At 44.7% G+C, this 21,292-nt stretch overlaps 1 protein-coding gene across 3 annotated transcripts in view; it reads right to left on the bottom strand.

Annotated features, from left to right (window-relative positions):
* The window catches only part of RSU1 (Ras suppressor protein 1), a 98,629-nt gene continuing 83,462 nt past the window's right edge, over positions 6,126-21,292 (bottom strand). For all 3 annotated transcript variants that reach the window (XM_021387055.1, XM_021387054.1, XM_021387057.1), the window contains exon 9: positions 6,126-6,609. In XM_021387055.1, the coding sequence (XP_021242730.1) occupies positions 6,507-6,609 (103 nt within the window). In that variant the 3' untranslated portion in view covers positions 6,126-6,506. The remainder of the gene's footprint in view (positions 6,610-21,292) is intronic.

The following is a 21,292-nucleotide window of genomic DNA, read 5'->3' as shown; positions in this document are numbered from 1 at the left end:
TGAAAATTGCATCTGTAGATGCTGCTGGTCATTCTTCCTATTTACACAAGAAGCTGAAAACCTCTGACAAGCTCCGAGCCTAAGTTATTTGCAAGGTTCCTGAATTTAAATCAAAGCTCTGCTTTGTCTGTTTGCCCTCAGAATGGATTAGTATTGAATTCTTGATCTACTAGGTGTTTAATGGATATCACCCTTGGAGCAGAAATCTTCAAATACCTGAAATTAACGCAGGAAAGCTGCTTTGTATGGTCTGGATGGTAAACTCATGTCCCAATAAGTACTCATGCACCCTGTTCTCTGGATCAGAGACCACTTCTACTCCAACACAGCTGCTCCTTTCTGTGTGACCACATGTGCCAGGCATGCTTGAGGAGCAACTAAAGTATCCACATCAATATGAGAACAAAAAAGAGGCAGCTGAGGGTACCCAAATCAGCTGAAAGCCAGGAACCGTCTGTATGGTTTCTCAAAGTGCTGTACCTGACCAACAAGTGGAACAACTCCTTGGGGAGGGAGGGCATTTCCCCAGCTCAGGTGGAGCTACCACTGTATAAAACCCTGCGGACATGTTGACGGAGCAGTATTTCCACATTCGCTTGTTTTGTTTAATTATACATAGGAATGGGCATTATACCGAGGATGGGTTCATGGTTGGACTAGATGATCTTGGTGGTCTTTTCCAACCTTAATGATTCTATGAATACCCTTGTGTCCAAACAGACGTGTAACAAGAACAAGCCTCCTACCTTTCCCCCAGCGGATGCCCACAGTAGTATCAACTGATAAGGTCACCAGCTCTCCATGTCCCCACTGCACTACATCCACAGGGCTGAAGGGAAACCAATAACCATTATTAAGCAGAAATCCACTCTCCCATGAGGATGAGCTGCCCGTGCCCCAGCACACATTACGCCCAACTGTTCCCTGCACTTCGGTGCTCGGCAGTGTTGCTGATGGAGTTGGGGTAGCCCCAGGGCTTGGGGTGAGAGCCTGCTGGCATATGAGGCTCTGTGGGGCCATCAGCGGGCCAGGAGATGCTCCTGCTCCTCAGGCTTTGTGAGTGTTTGCCCTGGGAATAGCCCCATGCTCCAGGGCCAGCAGCTTGCCATAACTCTGGCAAAACGATGATCAGTAAACCAAGAGGAGCAACACATGGCGCTCACTTGCCCAGGCAGAGCAGGAGCCTGATTTCCATTAAAACCCCATTAAAACTGTTATTGAAATGAGGTGGTCTGTGGACAAGCATTGTTGTCTGGCTGTCCCCAGCGTTTTGCCTAACCCTAACCTTGTCCCAAGGCGTTTGCTAAAGGTGGCTCCAAATAGCAACTAAGCTGCAGGGGCGACACCACAGCTCCTAGGTCTAAAAATATGGAAGAAGTTTGCTCCTGATACACAGCATAAAAATGACACTTCTAAGGGCTTTTCAAAACAGGGAAACTGCTCCTTGGAGTGGTGATTGAGCTCCTGATGCAGAAGGATGGGAGATGAAAGGGGAGATGACAGCCTCGGGCAGAAACCAGGACCAGGTATCCACAGACCTCTGTGTTTCACAGGCACACAGCTTCTTAGATCAGAGGAAACAAAGCACTCAACAGGGGAAGGAAATCTAACTTCTGGGAGGTTATAATAGCTCCTTCCCAGCACATCTGCCAGCCCCGGTGTCAGCGAAAGGCAACGAACACATGGCACGAATCCTGGCATGGAAGGGATGTGTCACTGCAAGGAGGAGTAGGAGGGAAATAAGCGAGCTGACAGCTCACATCCTGTGCCATAATCCTAGAAATTGTTAATATTTACAAAATTAACAACTGATATAAGCGACGACAGTCTCACTCCTCCTGGTTGTCATGAGAATATTAACAGTTCCCACCCGCTCTGAACAGGAAGAACTGCCCATCTCCAAGGCACCTGCTGCTCTCACCAGCAGAAGGACATGAACCTCTCCCACCTGCAGAATGGCACCGGGCAGCACAGAGCATCCAGCATTGCGGCTGGGAGTGCTCCTGCCCCTCTCTGCTCTGGGGCAGGAAGGAGGCAATGGGAAGGAGGCATTGGGAAGGAGGCAATGGGAAGGGCCCTCTCTGTGCCTCTCCTCAGGAGGCCAGCATCTGGCCCAGCACAGTGGGACGAGGCTGAGGGATGCGACAATCCAGCAGTGCTGGCTTGGATTGCATCTCCAGACAGGCTGCAGTCTCATGTGAAAATGCCCCCAGTGCTGGTGCGATTTGATGAACAGATTGATGAACAGATGCTACGGTGTCACTTCCTTAACAGGAAAAGACCTGGCTAAAAACAAAAGAAAGACGCTTGTATTCCAGTGACTCCATGGGAAACATACTTCCAAACTAACAATCAGAAAAAAGATGAAACCTCAGGATCATGTTGTTGCATGTCTCTGTTTTAAGTAAGAAACACAGTAACAGTGGTGCCTAGGTTCTCAGGGCTGGGACTCTCTTCAACCCTGTCCATCAGGAGAGTATGTATGAGGCAGCACAGGGTTAACAGACACCATGAGCACAAGAGCACTGCAGATGGTGCCTGCGTGTTCAGGGTTTCAGGCTCATTTTGCCCTGTCATCAGTAGGAACACTCATCCCCCCCGGGCCACTCTTTGCACAGACACAGTGTGTCAGTCTTTCAGTAATCCAGTAAAAAATGTGTTTGTTAGGGTGCACTGTATGCAAAAAAATAGCCAAACTCTTTCCAGTTCACCGCATGCAAAATCTAAGTAGAGAATTACCTGCGCTGTTGTTTTCAAAGAGCTCCCAAGTGCTGGAAATCTATGAAAAGCAAATTTCCTTCTCATAGGAGCGATTTTCTCTTTTCGAAGTGGCATGTTCTTGGCTGTGGGAGAGGCTTGCCCACAGAGGCAGCCTGAACAAGTGCCCGTGGAGGACTGGATGGCAAAAAAAAGTTCCTTCCAAGGACCATGAGCCAGCTATTGTCAATTAGGCCAATATCATATTGAAATATAGTGACCGGAGTAGGAAAGAGCTGCCTTTACAGAGCTCTGTGATCACAAAACAACTTCTCACAGTGCCCCAGGACTCATGGGCAGATGCCTCAATGTGATGGAGCTTCTGGAGCAGTGCCCACAGGGAACATTTGAGGCACCATCAGGAGCTGCGGCGCTCATTAGTTGTTCGCTGCAGTAAGACACAGCCTCTTCTCCAAGAGTGGCCGGGCACTGCAACGCGCTGCCCAGGGAGGTGGTGCAGCCACTGTTTCCGGAGTTGTTCAAGAAGTATGTAGATGTGGTACTAAGAGACATGCTTTAGTCAGCTATCTTGGTGACAGGCGGAAGGCTGGACTGCAGCATCCTAGAGGTCTTTTCCAATCTTAAAAATTCTACGATTTTATGATTCTATCTATCTATCTCCTTTCCTTAAAGTATAGCAGGGAAGTAAATGTGACCCAGTAAAATGAAACAAGTTGTTTTTAAATATTAAAAAAGCAATGACTACAGAGAACAGATACATAACACCATAAAACTCGCCTTAAAACCGCTGTGTAGCTTGCTCTAAGAAGCTGGTTATCTTTTAAAAACACTACAACATCAGCATGTTACATCCCAGACGATTTTCTCTTCTTTCCCTCTTCTTTTATTCTGCCCTGAGCCACTGAGGAGCACCCATTTTGTTTTCTGTTTGTAAAGCTTTCTGCATTTCAGTCTTACGTCTTCTTCTCAGATCATTATCTTATTTTTTCATCTTCCTTTTCAAGAACCTTCTCTTTTCCCCATCTGCCACCATTTCAGTATAATATTTCTCCCTTTAGGATTTCTTTTATCCTTCTCATCTCTACGCTTTTCACTTACTCTTCCCCAGACCCCTCATTCTTGCTTTCGCTTGTCAAAGCTGCGTTCCTTCATGGGGGAAGAAGTGGGAAGGCTGAGTGGATTATTTTGTTGACTGTGAAAACCCATGAATGCTCCGATCGATACTTCAGAAATACTGCAGAGGAGAGTTTGCATGATTCTTTCCACATTTAAGAAATTTGCAACAGCAGTTAATGAAAGTCTGACTAATCCTTCAAAATCAGAAGTGTATTTAAAGCGGCGCAACAGCTTCCCACAAATAACATCAGGCCTTCCTGAACAAGCTTTCATTTTTATATTGGAGACCCTACTCCATGCTCTCAAGCCATTGTAGGTTCTAAGCAGCTCCTCCTCCTCTACATCCCAAGGCCTCCAGGCAGTGGAACCAGCCTCAGTACCACCTGCTGTTCCTCCAGCTGGATTTCCAGCTGGTAAGAGGAGAGCCACTCTGCTACCAACCTGATGGCAGCCAGCTCCTAGGTGTCCCCGGGGAGATGCCAGCAGAGCAGAGGTCCCATTTAGGTGAGCCTGCAGAGCTGCTGAGGGCTCAGCTGCACCTCTTGGTGCTGTGCAGTGCCCTGCCCCTGGCCACAGTAGCACACAAGGTGCATCTCAGATGGAGTCCAGCGGGTTAGCTTAAATCCCAGCAAAGGGGTTCAGAGACGGCAGGAGCCTGCTGGTCTTCAGAGACCTGAAGTCAGCATACAAAAAACGTCCTCATGAAAGCAGGGATCTAGGCGTGGCTGCAGGTGTCTGCCAAGATAACAGCAGCTCAGCCCTGTGGCCATCAACACTCCACGGGTTGGGACTGTGCAAGAAAGGGGAAGGGAAGAGCAAGGGTTGGGAAGTGCCAAGAAAGGATGCTGCAGGATGGATCCAGAGCCACTTCAGCCCTTCCCAATAGGTGTGCCCTTGCTATTTGTTTTGTTCCAAAAGGAATTTGCAGTATTAGTTTTGGGATCTAACTGACATTTCGCTGACATTTCTTGAAGGCTTTTTGTAGCACCAGTATTATGCCATTAGATACCCTCATGTTTTAATGCCTACATCTAGATTTCATTGTGTCTAGCAGGTGGCCAACCCAGCCCCTCAATGGACCTGTTTCACTTGGAACTGTTTTCCCAGACAGATCACTTACGAGGTTTGGAAATCCTCTGCAGAGCTTGCAATAGATAAAATTGACTGTTCCTGACAAGTCTATTATTTTCACCATTTTCCATCTGCCTATCAAGGCTGCCTCATTCTTCTGAAGTACCAAAGATCACTTAAAATGTCTCTAAAGCTTGAAGCCAACTTCCTATCCCTGCTTGCCAATTCAAAAAATCTGTTGCAAAATATATGTCAATACATTTATTCCCAGCCTAAGACAACCATTTATTACTTAAATGCCAGGGTAGCCCTGAACACCATCAAGAGGCTGGTGGTGGTAAGAGTCTTTAGATATAAAATGTATCATTTCTAGTATGAGATATTTATAACCTTTTCTACTCGTATTTGATACAAGAGCATTCTGGGCATGTTTCCTGGCTTGCTGGCCAGACAACATCAGAAATTCAGCACTGGATTGCTCAAGTATGAAATCCATGGAAATGGAAATGAGGAGCAGGAAGGTCCTGACTCGAGCAATCAAGTTATGAGTATCTATTCTTGCTCCTTGAATTGCTTGGTTAGATTTTGCTCTTGCAAGACTAAAACTGTTCGGAAATCACTGTCTGTATTATTATTTTTTCCTCCCACTGATAAGACCTGAAGCTGTTTCAGATGTTAAACAATTTGCTGTTTAATCGCTTCACAACTGCAGCCTCTGAGCTTGGTTGTGGTGCGGGCTCTATACGGATAAATATAGCACCTGTGGCATTTTCAACAGCCATTTGCAACAGCTCTTCAGTACAAGCATTTTCATGGCAGAGATTAAATACATTATTTGGGTTTTCTGCTTTAAAAAAAAATTGCTTTAAAAAATTGGCAGAAGTACCATTTTCTTCAAATGAGAAAGCTCACTTTCCCTAAACTGAGGCTGGCAATTGGCAGCTCTTTACAAAACTAATTTTTTTTTCTTTCCTCTTTCTCTTCCCCTTCTCCCCGGTTTCAAAATAACCTTGAAGGCAAAAATGCAGGACACAGCAATGGAAAAAAAAAATTGATGAAAATTTTTAAGTCCTTGAACAGAATGCTTTACATTTTAACTAACTCACATCAGACAAAATGTCATTACATTCCTATGAAAGAAATGAACACACTGCAGGAAACGAGACACATACATTCTTCATGAACATTGTTGTTCGGAAGTCCTACAGAAGAAATCAAAACACAGTACAAATAGAGACCTTTATTAAAATCATTTGGAATATTGTATGAAATTTAATATCGTATAATATAGGTGCAAAACCCCTGATATTAACAGGATGCGATACATGTGAACAGAGGGCGTTAACATATGTATAAACAGAAAAGCTAAAATGTGTTTGACAGTGATATATTAAATGGCTACATAAATGTGACCGTAATTAGGAGAGTATGTAATTTGGTATTCCTTAAGCAGTATCTTCTAAAGCAGCACACACAGTAAATTGCTTTTACCTCTTGTCTCTGCTTCCTTACATTATGAGTAACAGGAGATGTGTTGGAATATTATAGGCACATGCAAAAGAAATGTAAAAGATATAAAACCAGAGGCACAAGCTGGAGACTTATTTGTTCCTGGCTGCCAGAGGCTTACGACTGATCTTCTTTGACTTGTCATTGTTCTTCTTTGGAGGTTCAGGGTTTGCCTGCATGTGTCTGCCATAAAGGCTGTAAGGAAATGAGACAAAAAGAACATTTGTTATCAAACCATTAAATACAGGCTTTCAATCTGCAGTGTGTTTAGCGAGACATATGGTTACTAGAAATAAAAAAAAACCACGGAAGGTCATTACATTTATATTGTCTCCCAATTCTTCTGTTAGATCTCATGCTGCAGTCCGTATTACCAGTTTGTTTGTGACTTACCAGAGTAACACCAGGAAGAGCAGGCCTTTGGAGCAATCTGCTCTGCCTTCAGAAACTAGCAACCTTTCCTCGGCAGTTACGGAACGGAAGCACAGAGCGCCGCGACGACGCATATTCAAGTCGACAATGACAAAAATTGGGTTGAGCTGGAGAGATAGAGTGCCCACTTAAAGCAAAGTGAGCATCATCCCTAACCACAAAACCCAAGGGCTTGATAATGTGACAGAGAGCAATGGTGTCACAGCCTTCTTTGCTGCTCGCGCATGATTGATAGTACTGGGACAGCTACCAACACATCACTGCCACATTAGTAAGTACCACTGATTAAATGTTGACAAAGTATCCTACAATTAAGACAGCGAGCTTTCATAGCAACACTAAATAGACTACATGGCTGAGAGGATCTTGCTAAATATCACACAGTAATTAATAGATAATTTATGAGTAATCCTGATTAAACTAAATTAAAAACACACCAAAAATAAACACAGCTCAAACTTAACTTCCCTTCTTCGCACAGAGTGCTTCTTGAAGACGCACTTTGCGGGGGTGTCAGTGTACCCAGCAGGGAAGAGGGATGGGCTTTGTTTCTGCTCATTCAGCTGTGCGAGCACCCGGAATGTTGACACAATCACCGAAATCCCTCTGGAAGGTGTCCCCCTGCTAACACCTCTGCTTCATGCTGGTGGGTGTCTGCTCCGATCCCACATTTGGCTGCTGCCAATGAGGTTGCACACTGACTTCAACCTGAGAGGATTGCTGCCGCTGAAAAAGGTAACGGCGCCGCTCCCTTGTGTCACTGTGCTTCTGTTGCTCAGCTTCTGGTGGAATTTCTCAAGAAACAGGACACGCTTGGGGCTTGGGGCCTTCTGATGTGCCCAAGCGTGGATCAGCCGGTCCTGCTGAAGCCCACCTGTAGAGCTCACACGTCTGAGCAGCCCCTGCTGCAACAAGGACTGCCTGCAGAGCTTTTCACTAAGTCATCTCAGGACAGAGCTAGCTTCCCATGAATTGCTTTTGATTCTCCAGAAAGCGTGACCTGATATGCAGTTCTGCAGTGGCTAATGGCCCGAGTGCGTATCTTGAAGCTAAAGCAACTCGTTACCTAAGTCACCTTTTCTACTTTGCAGGCTGAAACTACTTTCAGTAGCAGAAGATTTGCTCGGCTTCTTAGACAGGGCCCGGTGGACTACGTGGCCAACTTCACGCAAGAGACATTGAACAAGGATCCAAAGAGACAGAGATACCCTTGAGTTACCATGCTACACAGCGTGTCTCTGGTGGAGCTATTTATGGCAGGCATGGAGAGGTTGTAGCTAAGACTGCTCTAGCTGGGAGGCTAAAACCTTGCACCTGCTCTGAGCTTTACTGCGTAGCACCTGGAGGATACTTCAGCCCCGGGGCTCCTGGATTGCAAAATAGGATTAGAGCTTCTCGCAGAGCACCAAAGAGACGCAGTGCTCGTTTTCACCTCCTCAGCAACTGCAGCTGTACATCATGCTGCTGAGCAGGCTGCTGTCAAGGCGCACTGTGCCCAAAACAGCCCTGCTCAAGGAAAATACAGCTGTAAACTAAGACACTGCTTCACCTTACTGAACTGTTACGCGTGCCATCACCTGCTGTCAGTGAGAAATCAGATCCCATTTCCTGAGGAACACAAAGAGAGCCCTGAACCTCAGTGATAACCGCATGCTGTCTGTTAGCTAGAATACACGTATTTTCCTTTTCATAAGATATACAGCCCCAATTGCACAAGGCTGTATTTTAGCCCAGTACAGCACACGTACCAATCAGATATCTGTCCTAAATACCTGTCCCATTTTGGAAAACATTAAGTGAGCTGAGGGAGGGAAGACAGGGGAGGAAATGTTTTGGTATCAGGAAATACTACCGTAGAAGAGCACAGAAACATTTCAGCTGTCATTCAGAGAGGTTGTCTCATCAGAAACTGATCCAGGGTAGAAAGAGTCCAGGGACAAGAAGCATATTTTTCTCAACAATATGCGGCACAGCATTTGAGCCGCTGTCAGCACTGATTTCCTAACTCTGAGAAGTTAGCAACAGAGAAGTGGAAATAGATGCTGCTCCAATCTGTGAACCAAGAGTTAGTTAAATACTAAATTCACATTCAGGTTGGTTTTTGGCTCTGGAGGAATAACAGTACACTGGAGTGTAATGTGAGGTTTTTCATATAATAAGAAGGTCCCCATGAGGGACTTCAAGAACTGAATTAACAGAGAAACCACTGTATGTGAGCGCAACCTCCTCCCCAGCAGATGGGAGCAGAAGTCCCCTGTCGCTGCTCTGCATCTTCAGCTTACTGCTGCCCACAGCTCCTTCTCCCCGTTAGTGCCAATCCAGAAAGGACCAGAAAGGCTTTAGCATTTTTCATGGGTTTTATGCCTTTTTTTGCTAAGGTTCCACTTTTTTTTTCCTTTGGAAATTTTATGTGAATTTTGCACTCAGGCAACCCTTTCTCATTTTCTGCTTTCTCAGAGCAGACTTTCAAGCTCATGGACTGGCAGGGCTCAGATTAGCCAACTATTTCTGAAAAGAAAAGGTTTGGTGGGACTTCTACTGACTTCATGGATGCTTTTGAAGTGGAAGAACTGACTATGGACAATTTTGAATCTACTGTGAAGTTCCGGTGAAGTCTACCTTGGGCAACATCTTCTGACTGTGAAGTGAAGTCCAGTGGCTGCTGCACGGGTTAAGTGATAAAAACCTCAATCTTCCTGTAAAGTATTTCTGGTCGCAGTTTTGCTTTGGTACTTGCTCCCCATGATATTTAGCACTAGGGGTGCTCCAGCGATTCCCTCCCCATCCCCACGCAAACAGTACATTCGTAGTGGTAGACCTGCTCAACTTGCAGGCTTCTGCAGCACTTTAATGTTCTTTTTGCTAATTCTTATGGTGTGGGCACCCAAACTTCATCCAGGAGAGTAATTATTGGGTTCAAAATAAACAAATCAAAGACATCTACTTAGGTTTCTCTGGCAAAATTTCAAGTAAGTTTCAGCTGCATGATGCTGTCTCAGCTGAAGATAAATGCTCTACAATCTATCACAGCAGTCTGGTACGCAAAGAGCAAGGATCAGACATATTTAGATTATATAAGCCTGCTCAGACAGGGACTCTCTCTCTTGTGTTTGCACACATCAAAAACAGGGAGACATATGGTGTCACAACAACATTTAAATACAATAATGACTGTGATAATGCTGCTGGGACAGAACTTGCCTTCTGTTACACTAGGGAAAAGAGAATTCCGGATTTTCAGTGAACTTCTAGTAGAATGACAGACACCACTTTTATAGCTCTCGAGGAGAAAAAAAAACAACAGAAAAAGCCACAACAAAAGGCCCTAATTGAACTGATCCACGCAGAGAAGCAACTACTTGAACTGCCTAAGAACCTAAAATCCTTTGGCTGTAATAGGTGTGGAGTTTACATATACGGCCCTTCATGATTTTGGTACCTTCTGGAAAGGAACAGCCACAGAAACCACAGCGTGTAAGTCAGCGCCTGTCAGCCAAACTGTAGCAGCTACCTGGGTGCGTGCTCCTGCTCTGCCATCGCCGTGAAGTCAAACATGGGCTGACACACTCGCACACTGCCCATGGCTCAGCAGCTCAGCCACGCAGCCCGGCCTGCGGGGGGCAAGCTGCCGGGAGCCGACACCTTGACGCGGCTCGCTGCATGGTGAGGCCCTTAGCAGAGGCAGACGGGCCCAATAAACAGAGAGCAACGCTGAGGCTGACTGTGCCTACTGTTTTAAGGCAGATTGGTGAGGTAAGGGCTGATAATGCATGCATGGCACCTTCATCCTGGTCTAGCGGTTGGCAACCCTGCACTCAGCAGGGGGGTTGAAACTCTATGATCCAAAGATCATAGAGGTCCTTTTCAACCCAGGCCATTCTATGATTCTATGATCCTTGGTATTTTGGAACATCAGTGGTTGCTGAGGTCGGTACACCTCCAGGCAGCACACTGTGCACATCTCTCAACCCAAAGCCTGGGCTGAAGAGTAAAATGTGGGGTGCGAACAGATATTTGCAGCAACAGTTGGAAGCCAGTTAGCATACCCACAGCTCGCAAACTGTTGAACCGTTGTACAATTAGCAGCTGCAGCTGCATTGCAGGTAGCCTTCTTGTTGTGTTGATGTGAAAGGGGAGATTAAACGCAAGTCAGAAAATGCAGAAAGTCCCCAAGTAAGAGATTTCTGGTTGCTTTCTTTCCTTGTATTACATTTTTCAAAGCAAACATCTCTCATGAACATAAATGTTTCTTTGTATGCAAATATAAACAAAATCTCCCTGCGTTCTGTCTGCCCCACTAACAAATGCAAGCACTATGGCTGCTGCAGCAAAACTAACAATATCAAGTGGGAAAGACACTCATTAAACTTCATCATTCTGTCTACTTTAATGATGCTTTTACTTAATAAAAATTCCCTGAGCAGTTGCAAGGATATTAGGCAAGGTCTTTGGTTATGTATCAGGGGTCTAAGCTGTCACTAGCAAGCATGCAGTTCAGGAGGGGCATTCCCAAGGGGAAAGACTGAATACAGCTTTCTTGTAATAAATTTAGAGAGAATCAATAACCGCAGCCTGCCACATTACTTAAGCACTTAGGAAAGTAGGTGATCCTTCTAAATTAAACTACAAATTGCTAAATGTTGCAATTTACAGTATAAGCTCAGCCATGGAGCCTTGCAACTCGAAAGCACACAGACTTTCTACCAAATCTCTGAATTTAAAATTCACAAAGTTCCCAAAGGGTCATTTTCAAAAATCCCCTTCAGCACAATTTTCTCCAGTATTTCTCCCCTGCACAAGACAACACACACTAGCTGAAGGCTGCATACTCCCAGAGATGAGTGAACTAGTGCGGATGAGCAAACTAGTGTAAAGCGTTGGATGCACACACTGCTTTTCTTGAGTTTAAGCAGTTTGAAATAGGATTACAAGGCTAGCCATAAAAATACGTTGCTCACTCTGTCTGTAAGAGACCTATGGGTTGAGTACAAAGAATAAAAAGTGCAGGTACAGTTAGATATGATTTTGGGGGGGATACTACCTTCACATACGTACTGTAAGCTGAGAAACATACATAAAAGATCCCAGTGCTGCTTAATTTTTCAAAATCAGGTATTTTTTCAACCTTGGTTATTTACAGTGAGCTCAGCAGGATGGACCCCAAGCTCACCTGCTGAACCTGGAGAGGGGAAAGGCTAAGCCAGCCATGGCATCACAAGACACCAAAATCTGAAAGTTCTGCAAGACTGACACACTTAGTTGCTTAGCCTGCACTAGTTTCAACTCTCCAGCACTTACTGCAAGAGGCCTTTGCCCAGGCAGTCTTTGCACAGCTCGCTGCTCTCATGGTATGCTCCCTCTGTGACTGAGCCCGGCCTTCTCTCCGGTGGGAGCTGCTAACACGTCACCTCCTCAACAACATCTTCGCCCAGGGTGGAGACAGATGCAGGAGTTTAACGTGCCACTGATGTGCCCACGAGGGAAAACTGGTTTGTGCGTGCGTGTGTGTGTGAGTGTGTGAAAATTACTTGGCAAGTATTGTATAATTTTGGTAGCTTACCAGTAACTTATTTTTATTCTGTAAAGTAAGTCAAAGGATTTAAATTAAGAGAAACATTTCATGGGTAAGTGAAACAAATATCTGTTTCCCTTGAACACTCGGATGGCAAGCTGCTGTATTAGGATTCTTCATAAAGAAGCACAGACAAGAGTGACTCGTTTTATTCAGCTAATTTTTTACCCCTTGTTTGTGAGTGCTTTGAGAGCAGATGGCAGCAGTGTCAGAGATGTTCATCATCTGAAGCTTTCTGTGAGTTCCATCAAAACAAAAATCAGATTTGGCCTGTCATCTATTTGTGTGCCAGCTTGTTCTTCATGCCCAGACACTCTGGCGGCACTGACTGCTGAGCGGGGCAGGTGCTGGTGCTTCCCCTTGCCTGCTGCTGGCTGAGAGTGCCTGGGCCATTCAGCATCAACACGCTGCATGGCTGCTCCAGTACTTCCAGGTCTGTGATGCTTTGCCTTCCTCTGCTCCCTGCTCTCACTCCCTAATACTTCAAACTGGCTCAAACCTCCAGAGCCCCAAGTAATTTTTATAACCCAAAGCCTCTGAAGAGGTTGCCCTGGTACCAACTCTCCCCCTGCACCCCAAATCTTGCATTGTGCCTTTCAGTGAGACTTTCTGCATCAGCAGCCAGAGCTGGGGATCCAAGTGCTCTCTAAGGTCTTCCTCGGCTGCCTTCACCACAGAGATCCCATGGGGTACACAGTCACCTCTCCCCAGCATGGGCTGTTCTGCCCCACCAGGGAGCCCCAAATCTTCAGGGAAGAGCACGGTATTGTTCATGATGCTGCTGGGCCGCAGTTTGGCCTGGGCCACATGGGTGGAGAAGGGAACGCGATGAGAAGAAGCAGCCTGTGCCATGCTGCTTGGCTGGTACCCACATGTACCCACACGTACCCACACATCCCAGCTCTTATTCCTCCTCCCCTCCCTCTCCTGTCCACGCTGTCCACATGACATACTAACGGGGCTGCCAGAGCGTGGCCTTTGAGAAGGCGAAGAGAAAGTGGTGGGGGGAAGTGTGCTGGATTTTCTGGGGTCCACCTCCAAATTACTCTCATTAAATATCTCAGTGGGGGCATACCTCACCCAGTGTAAGAATCACAGCATTAGGGCACAGGCTAAAACACAGGCCCTGCTGAAACAGCCCACTTCAGCTCTTGTTTGTAGCTGGTTTCATTTCTGGGATCATGATTCAGAAAGGAGGGATCAGGATGGGCGCAGAGCCGGCTGTCCAAGCCCATGGGGTACTTGCTGGAGATCTTGCTGATAAAGCCAGGGGAGCAGAGAGCTTTCCAGCTTACCAAACGTAAGGGGCTGCTGCGAGACGCTCAGCTGCTATGTGCTGCTACAGATTTCCACTGACTAGGGTGGACAGTGGGCAGCTAACTGACACACAAATACTCACATTTAGGTATTTTAAAATGCTAGATGAAGTCCGCCCAGAGAAACCACTCCCTCTCTGCTCCCACTTTGCACACAAGCTGTTAACTGCGTTACTTTATAGACTCAGCTGAGTCATACAGCTCAACATTGACTTATTGTGAATTCCTGCCTAAAAAACACTCCAAAGCTCAATAAGCAAAGTACTCTGCCAGAACTGTCCTGTGGCTCGCTGTCTTAGTGACTCTAGAACGTGCACCCTCAAGACAAGCCCATCCATCCCATGTCTCCCACCAGCCAGACCTGACATCTTTGCACTTCACTATTCAGTCCCACAGCACAACCTTCTGCCAGATGCCTCAGCCCCAGTCTCTCCACTTTACAACTGCCGTGCCATATACCTTCAGAAGAGAATCAGTCTCTACTTGCCATGTTTCTGATGTTATTTACCTACAGGTTACTGTCAGAGATGGACCCTGACTACCTGAACCTCTGGCTTAGCTCAGCTCAGCCCCATGTTGCCATGATGCCCAGCATCGTCAGTTCTGCCGTGACTCTGCAGCAGCCTAAACTGCAGTTGTGAAGGGAACACACTCCAGAAGATACACGAGGGAGATATTTCAGAGACGTGTATGTGCACGGAGATCTGAGCTGAAGTAACAGACATCTGCTTTCCTATAGGGCTAGCTGCTGCAGGATGATCTTAATTCTGCCAGACAAGTCAGCTCTTAAAATGGTGAATTTAATCCCAACTTCTTTGAACTCTTGCACATAAAGGAGAACATTTTTTTTTTTTCCAAAAAGGAATTCCAAGTAGGTGTTAGGCATTTCTTTAATTAATATACAGTAATAATAATAATAATAAGCATCTCCTTATCCTCTCTGAGGCCAGCAGCCTTTTGAAACAAGTACTTTAAATGAAATGCATGTTACAGGAGCTCAGCTGGAAGCTCACAGAAACCTCACACACAAGAAAAGTCTTTTTTAAAGGACAATCTACAGGCGAAGATTCGCAAAATTGGATAATGACCTTGTACATCCAACTTTAAAGACCTTATAAAAAATGTGGCTTTTGGCAGAGTGGTTTTTGACAGCACGTGGATTGCTGGCATCTGTCTTCTGAAAATCCAACCCACCCAACGCACAATGAACTGAGCAACAAACACCTCAGCTATTGCACAAAGGCAGACGGACAGACAAAGGGGTCCACCATGGAATTGTCACACATGCAAAGGAGAGGACATGCTTATGTTTACATTTTTAAAAAGTGAGATAAAGAGAAATACAAAGATTTCATTTAGAGACTCTATTAAGTTGATAAAATAACCCACACCTATCTAGAAAAATGAGATGGCAGCTTGAGGAAACCAAGGAGAAAATGATTCGTTTCTGCACCTGGACAAGGTCCTATCAGACTCATTTACACGGAATTTCTCCCCAGGGATTCACATCTTTAAACGGATCTGGGAGGGCTGATCTCCCTTCTCACACTCCATTTCAAATGGATGAGTGAGCAGCTCAGCTTGCATGTACTGACCAGTCCCTGGATCCACCTCAGGCCTGGAGAAACCACACAAGACAGAACCCCAAGTGCTATGGCTAAGAATTCCCACAGGCTTCGGTGGAGAATTCTCCCCACCCACCTATGACCAGAAAGAAAACAATTTAGTGCTAGATACACGTATCAGCTGCAAACCCTGAGAGAGCTGAGGCACCCACTGGAACAAACAACATCCTCCATCTAATGAATGAAAAGGAATTAAGAGCTGCAAAATCTGCATGAACAGGATCAGCCTCTTTGGCAAAAGAATGCAACGAGAAGTAAGAAGACTATTCAAATGAGAAAGAAGTGTGTACTGTTTACCAAAGTCATCTGCAGCATCACAGCCCTTGTCTTTATGTAGCACCGTGAGCATGTAGTAGATAAATCAACAGTTTTCTCCATTTCACTGAACTGTGTCATTGGGTCTATATTCAGGGCCACCTGCCCACTTGCAAATTAACCCCAGCGAGGCAGCGAACATGGTGCAGGAAACATACTGGCTTGCAGCAGTCACCTTTCTTGAGCCAACTGAACACAGTCTTCCTCACTCATCTGTTACTTTCATGTTGTTGTCTGTGTGGCATTCCTTGGGCTTAAACAAACCAGTGCTCATTTTCCTTTTTGAATGCTACACTAAAGGGATTGCTGCTCAGTTAAATCTCCTTATATAATCTTTATTATTGATTTACTACATATATTTTGCTGTGCATCTAATTAACATTAAAGAAAAGGAAAACAGAGGGTAAAAATAGCTAAGTGCAAACCAAGGAACTTTCCTTAAGTTACTCTATGTCTGGCAGGTATGTATTTTTTTTCTTAGTAACTAGACAAAGTGTACCAATAAGATGTAGAGAACAGGCACTCTGGGGAAATACTGATACATGGTCTTTTTTTCTTTCTTTTTTAAGCAAATATTGAAGTTCCTGAGCCTGCTCAGCAGCACACTGAGGATGGCTGATTCCATTGGCAGAAGCAGGGAGAAGATTGAGGAGACCACAATTCTCCTTACATAGGGTTTATATTGCTGCCCTGCTCTGCTGGGTTGGCTCACACACCTACCTTCATCACCCCTTCTAGCTGCAAGGCCAGCTGCCTAATTACTACTCAAAATTGACAAAAAGTCTGAACAGTGATGAACTCAACCAACCTAATCCACACAAACCACCGCTCCTGAGGGCCTCAAAGGTGAAGGACTAGGCCCTGGTTCCATTCACAGCCCACTCGGGTGATTCAATGCAAGAAACTCAAGCTCCAAGGAACTACGGCGTAAAGGTGGCATTAGGATTTGTTATGGGATGCTTAGAGGGAGTCTGGGGATTGAGTAAAAGTATTAAGGATAATATGGGGCTCATGAGATGTTTAAGAGAAGGGCCAAGAGAGTGGAAGGCAGGAATCAAGGTAGATGGTAGAGAGCAAGTGCAGGGAAATGAAGAGGGTTGCAGGTGGGGAATAAATGAGGCCAGTCATTTGCAAGCAGGAGGCTGGTCAGCACACTCATTCGGCCAAGCCCTGTGCCAAACCACCTCCATTTTGCCCCATCTAAACTTAAAACTATTTTCTGTTCTGAGAGTGTGCATGCATGATCCATCAGCAAACTCCAGGCTTGGCTAGCCTGTCGCTAAGATGAGCCTAGTGCTGGATAAAGGAGAGACAAAGGGTCTGAGACTGAGGGGCTGGATGTTGGAGACACTTGGTCTGGGGACCTGATAACTTGAAAGATCAAGATTTACGGAGCCAGATACTAGAGAGATCCTGGAAACAGGGTTTTCCTTGAGCATTAATTCCTATGTCAGGCTATTGCTTGCCATTTCTGAGTTTGTGTGGGTGTCTGTCTGTTTGTGGTTGGCCATGTCTATACACTAGCTGTGTATATAAATACTCCAAATTTGTGCGTAGTTTTGCTACTGGCAGGACAAGGGAAGATGGAAGAGAAGCAGCTGCTCATTGCTACCCATACAGGAAGCCCCTGGCTACTCCACTCCACTGGGTTGCACTATTCAAAAGCACTACTAGCAAAAAAGGTGAAGAAGAAATGAGAAAACTCACTTTTTTTGAGACCATTATAAAAGGAAAAGAGTAAAGCGTGGAACTACAAAAGACCATTTTATTCCCATATATGAAGTGCTGCACATCACTGACAATTCAATTGCACTCAGTTACCTCTGCTGGCTTTGTTCAACTCATGTTGGATATACATTCCAGAAAGGCTGTTCCAGGGAAAACGTCTTAGACTGAATTTTTGAACACATGAAACAGGCCATCATGGACTGAATTTTACCATCTTCCTCATGAAATCTCTTTCTAGTTCCAAAATACAGACCTATTCAACTATCCCTGGCCAACACTGGCACAAACACAAATGATTGACAATGACCTTCCAGATGCTCTGACAAGTGCTCAGACAGGTCCACAACCATGTGAAGGAGCAAGAAGATTCAAAGCCAATTTAAACACAGTTTTCACTACTAATATTATAATGCTAGAAAGCCAGAGATCACATGCTCCCATTATGGATGCAAAAATTACCAACATGTTGGTTTTTCAGTTAAATACTTCTACTGCAGAAGACCAAAGTTGGTCACACAGATACCACAGAAAAAAGTGATACAGAACATTCACTTAATTTTCCAGCCAATTTTGAACACAGCATCACACCATTAGTATCTAGCAAACAATGACTAGGTCTTATGCAACTCTTCGGTGTTTTTCTGTGGCTATTATTGTGCAGACAAAGCTATTCCAGAATCTTTTCAGGTGGGACCTATGTTATGTGGCAGCCAATAATCTTTATGGTAACACTGCAATGAAAATGTCGCTTAGTGTAATGAGCAGAGATCATAAGTTAAGCCCCCAGCTGCCTTTCTATTATTTTTCATTACAGTCTTTCTGGGTATGTTATGTTTCAAGAGTACTCAGGGAATTACACCTAACTAGGTGCACTAGTCAGCTCTTCATTACTCAGACCATACTGAAACTGAGCCATCAGCAAACAGAACCACAAGAGGTACCACAAGACACTAACATTTGTTTTGAATTTTTATTATCTTTTTTTTAAAATCTTGTCCTCTTTCTTAAAGATCTCTTCTGTGAAACAAACTTACCTGCAGTTGGAGGGAGCTCTGAAACAACAAGGAAATCATGTAATATGTTCTCATGCCATCAACACCTTGAAAGAAGGACTGGGCTTTCTTTCGACTACCAGAAACCAATTGTAATATGTTCCTTTTTTTCCCAATGGCAATATTTTTCATTTATTTGTTCTCCACGGCGCTGGATGAGCTACGTGATACAGGAAGTGAATTCTTATCCCCGTTCCTCTGCAGGTTTTTCCAATGGCTTCCTTCCTGCTTGCAAAGCAAGAAGTTGGCCATGCCTTTGGAAAGTAACAGTTACCTCTTTTAAAAAAAGCTCCTTGGAAATGAAAGCAATGGATATAAAGAAGTTCTCATGCCATTAAGTCTATCTGGTTTCATGAGTTGCCTTCAGGCTGCTCCAAGATCCACAGAGGGAAGCCCTCTGAAAGGCTCCCTTATTCCTTGATGTCCAATAAAATCAAATGGCAACATTCAGCCAACTTGATTTTGGTCTCAAGAAAAACAACATAAGTTTTGCTTCTGATTTCAGTGGGTGCAAGGTTTGGCCCTTAATGCCATGTTAATATGTGCATGACAACTGAAAATCCACTAGTGCACACTGCACAGCACAGGATTTCCCGTGAGATAGCCTCATCAGAGTCTTTTTGAAAATCATGTATGTTTCCTATTTCAGCTCTGTGCTGAGCTTAGAAAACGTTAAGATCTTTACATTACTTTTGTCTAGGAATTATGATAGAGATTTCATCACAATCTGTATTGTAATTACTGTTAGCAACTTGGAAAATCTTGGAAACTGTGCCAAATTCTTTTTTACGATGCTAGTCAAACAGCATATTCTTGATCATTTAAATCATGTGCTCATGGCCATTACTGTGAAGCTTTTCAAAGCAAGCAAATAGGTAAAGTGCACTTGCAGCACTGCTCACAAACCCCAGACTTCACAGCAACACATGAAGAACATCTACGATGGCTATGAGCACTGGAATGAAAACGATGTCTTCTCATCAACTGTTTGTAATAGCAAGGGGCAATGAGTCACTCTGTAAATTCCTTAATGCACGCAATAACCAAAATAGTTTCTCTTACAAGGAAGGTAGGCTTATGCATACCAGTATGATGTAGTTTTGCTGAACATCTTTTTGCTGTAGGTAGGCAGCACTCATCCTAAATTGTTGGTGCTTACGCACGGTCATGAGTTAAAGGAACAAATATGGAACTTAAAAAAGGTCAAGAGCTACTTTGCTTGGTCATCAGACATTTGCAAAAGGCACCCACAGGAGTCCTAAAGAGCAGTGAAAAATAAAGCAAGGGTTCCATCTGCTTCTAGGCAAGAGAAAAAGGAAAATGGTGCTGAAACTGTGTGCACTGTTACTCAGAGGGTGGTGAGGCACTGGCACAGCTGCCCAGATTGCCGTGGATACCCCATCCCTGGAGATGCAAGAGGTCGAGGAGGACGGGGCTCTGGGTAGCCTAATCTGGTGGGTGGCAGCCTAGCCCACAGCAGGGGGTTGGAACTGGATGATCTCTAATGTCCCTTCCAGCTCAAGCCGTTCTACGATTCTATGAATGTATGTGCCACAGCAACAACGAAGGCAGTCACTAAGCTGCTGTCTTGAGTGACAAACTGCAGGACACCTGCTCAGCATCGTTTTAGAACCATGCTGTAAAGTGCATTGCAGAGAGATCAGATGTGATTCTTTGACTGACTACTGTTCTTACCTCTTAGTTTCTCAACATACAGGCTACTAACATGCTTGCAAAATCCTGTCCCAAGCGTGTAAGGTAGCAAACAGGTGCCCCCTTATTTGGGAAAACATCCTGGCATGTGGCATGAAGCAAATTTATGAGAAATGCCAGTGCAGAAATGGGAAGAGCAAAGCAGAAAAAAGATTTGTCAACATCTCTCTGTCACTGAGAAAGTACTTCATTAGCTTGTCAATTGCACAGTGTCTAGGAGATACATTTATTGACAACTCACTGCCAATCGATTCAACATCTATATAAAGCTCTTCTTTTGCAATGAGCATGCTGACTGACATGGTTGTGAGATCTACAGAGAACTAATAGCTTTACTAAGCCTCAAATTGCTCTAATTCCTAAACAAAATGAAATCAGAAGTGGTGAAACCCCACCAACATCTCAGCATATTATATTCACTGTACCACATTCACTCCTTACAGCACAACATTTTAAAGTAAGATTCATTTTTGATACTATTCAGAGGTGGAGTATGAATCTATGGCGGATAAACGTCCTTATACAAAACACTGTTTTCTATTTCTGTAGCTGTTTGTGCTTACTGGGTTTCTTATGAAATAGAGCTGGCATTTTCTGCTCCCTCCGTGCAGTAGGAAAGTGCTCAGGATGAGAAACACTGTGCACCAACCAGCAGCGCAGCTCAGCCAGTCCTCCAGTCCTTGATCGAGCTATGATAATGCTGCGAATGGCTAATTGATCCTGCAGTGGCTGTGATGACTGGCAGCCACTTCACAGACAGTAGTCTTCCATCAGCTCACACTCCCCTAACCTTTACTTGCTCTGCTTTGTCTACCTGTTTTATCACTTCATGATAAGGCAGCATCAAAGGCAGCAGGAATAACCTATTCTGGCATCTCCATCTGGCACTATATATCAGAATTGTGCTGCTCTGGTGGATTAGTTCCAGATCCCTGCTGGCAGATCAAAGGCAGCAATAATAACCACAAATCAATTCCTCTTTATGGCCTAGAACATCTTCTCTCTTACATGGGATGCCTAATTTCTTCACCACCCTAGAGCCCTTATAAATACTGACTTTGCCTAGACACAACAGCTCTGTGCAGATCTTCAGACACTAGAGAATTTGGCATCGGTGCTTTTGGA

The sequence above is a fragment of the Numida meleagris genome, chromosome 2 (genome assembly GCF_002078875.1).
Source record: "Numida meleagris isolate 19003 breed g44 Domestic line chromosome 2, NumMel1.0, whole genome shotgun sequence".
Classification (NCBI taxonomy): Eukaryota; Metazoa; Chordata; class Aves; order Galliformes; family Numididae; genus Numida; species Numida meleagris.
This window is presented reverse-complemented; position numbering and strand designations above follow the sequence as displayed.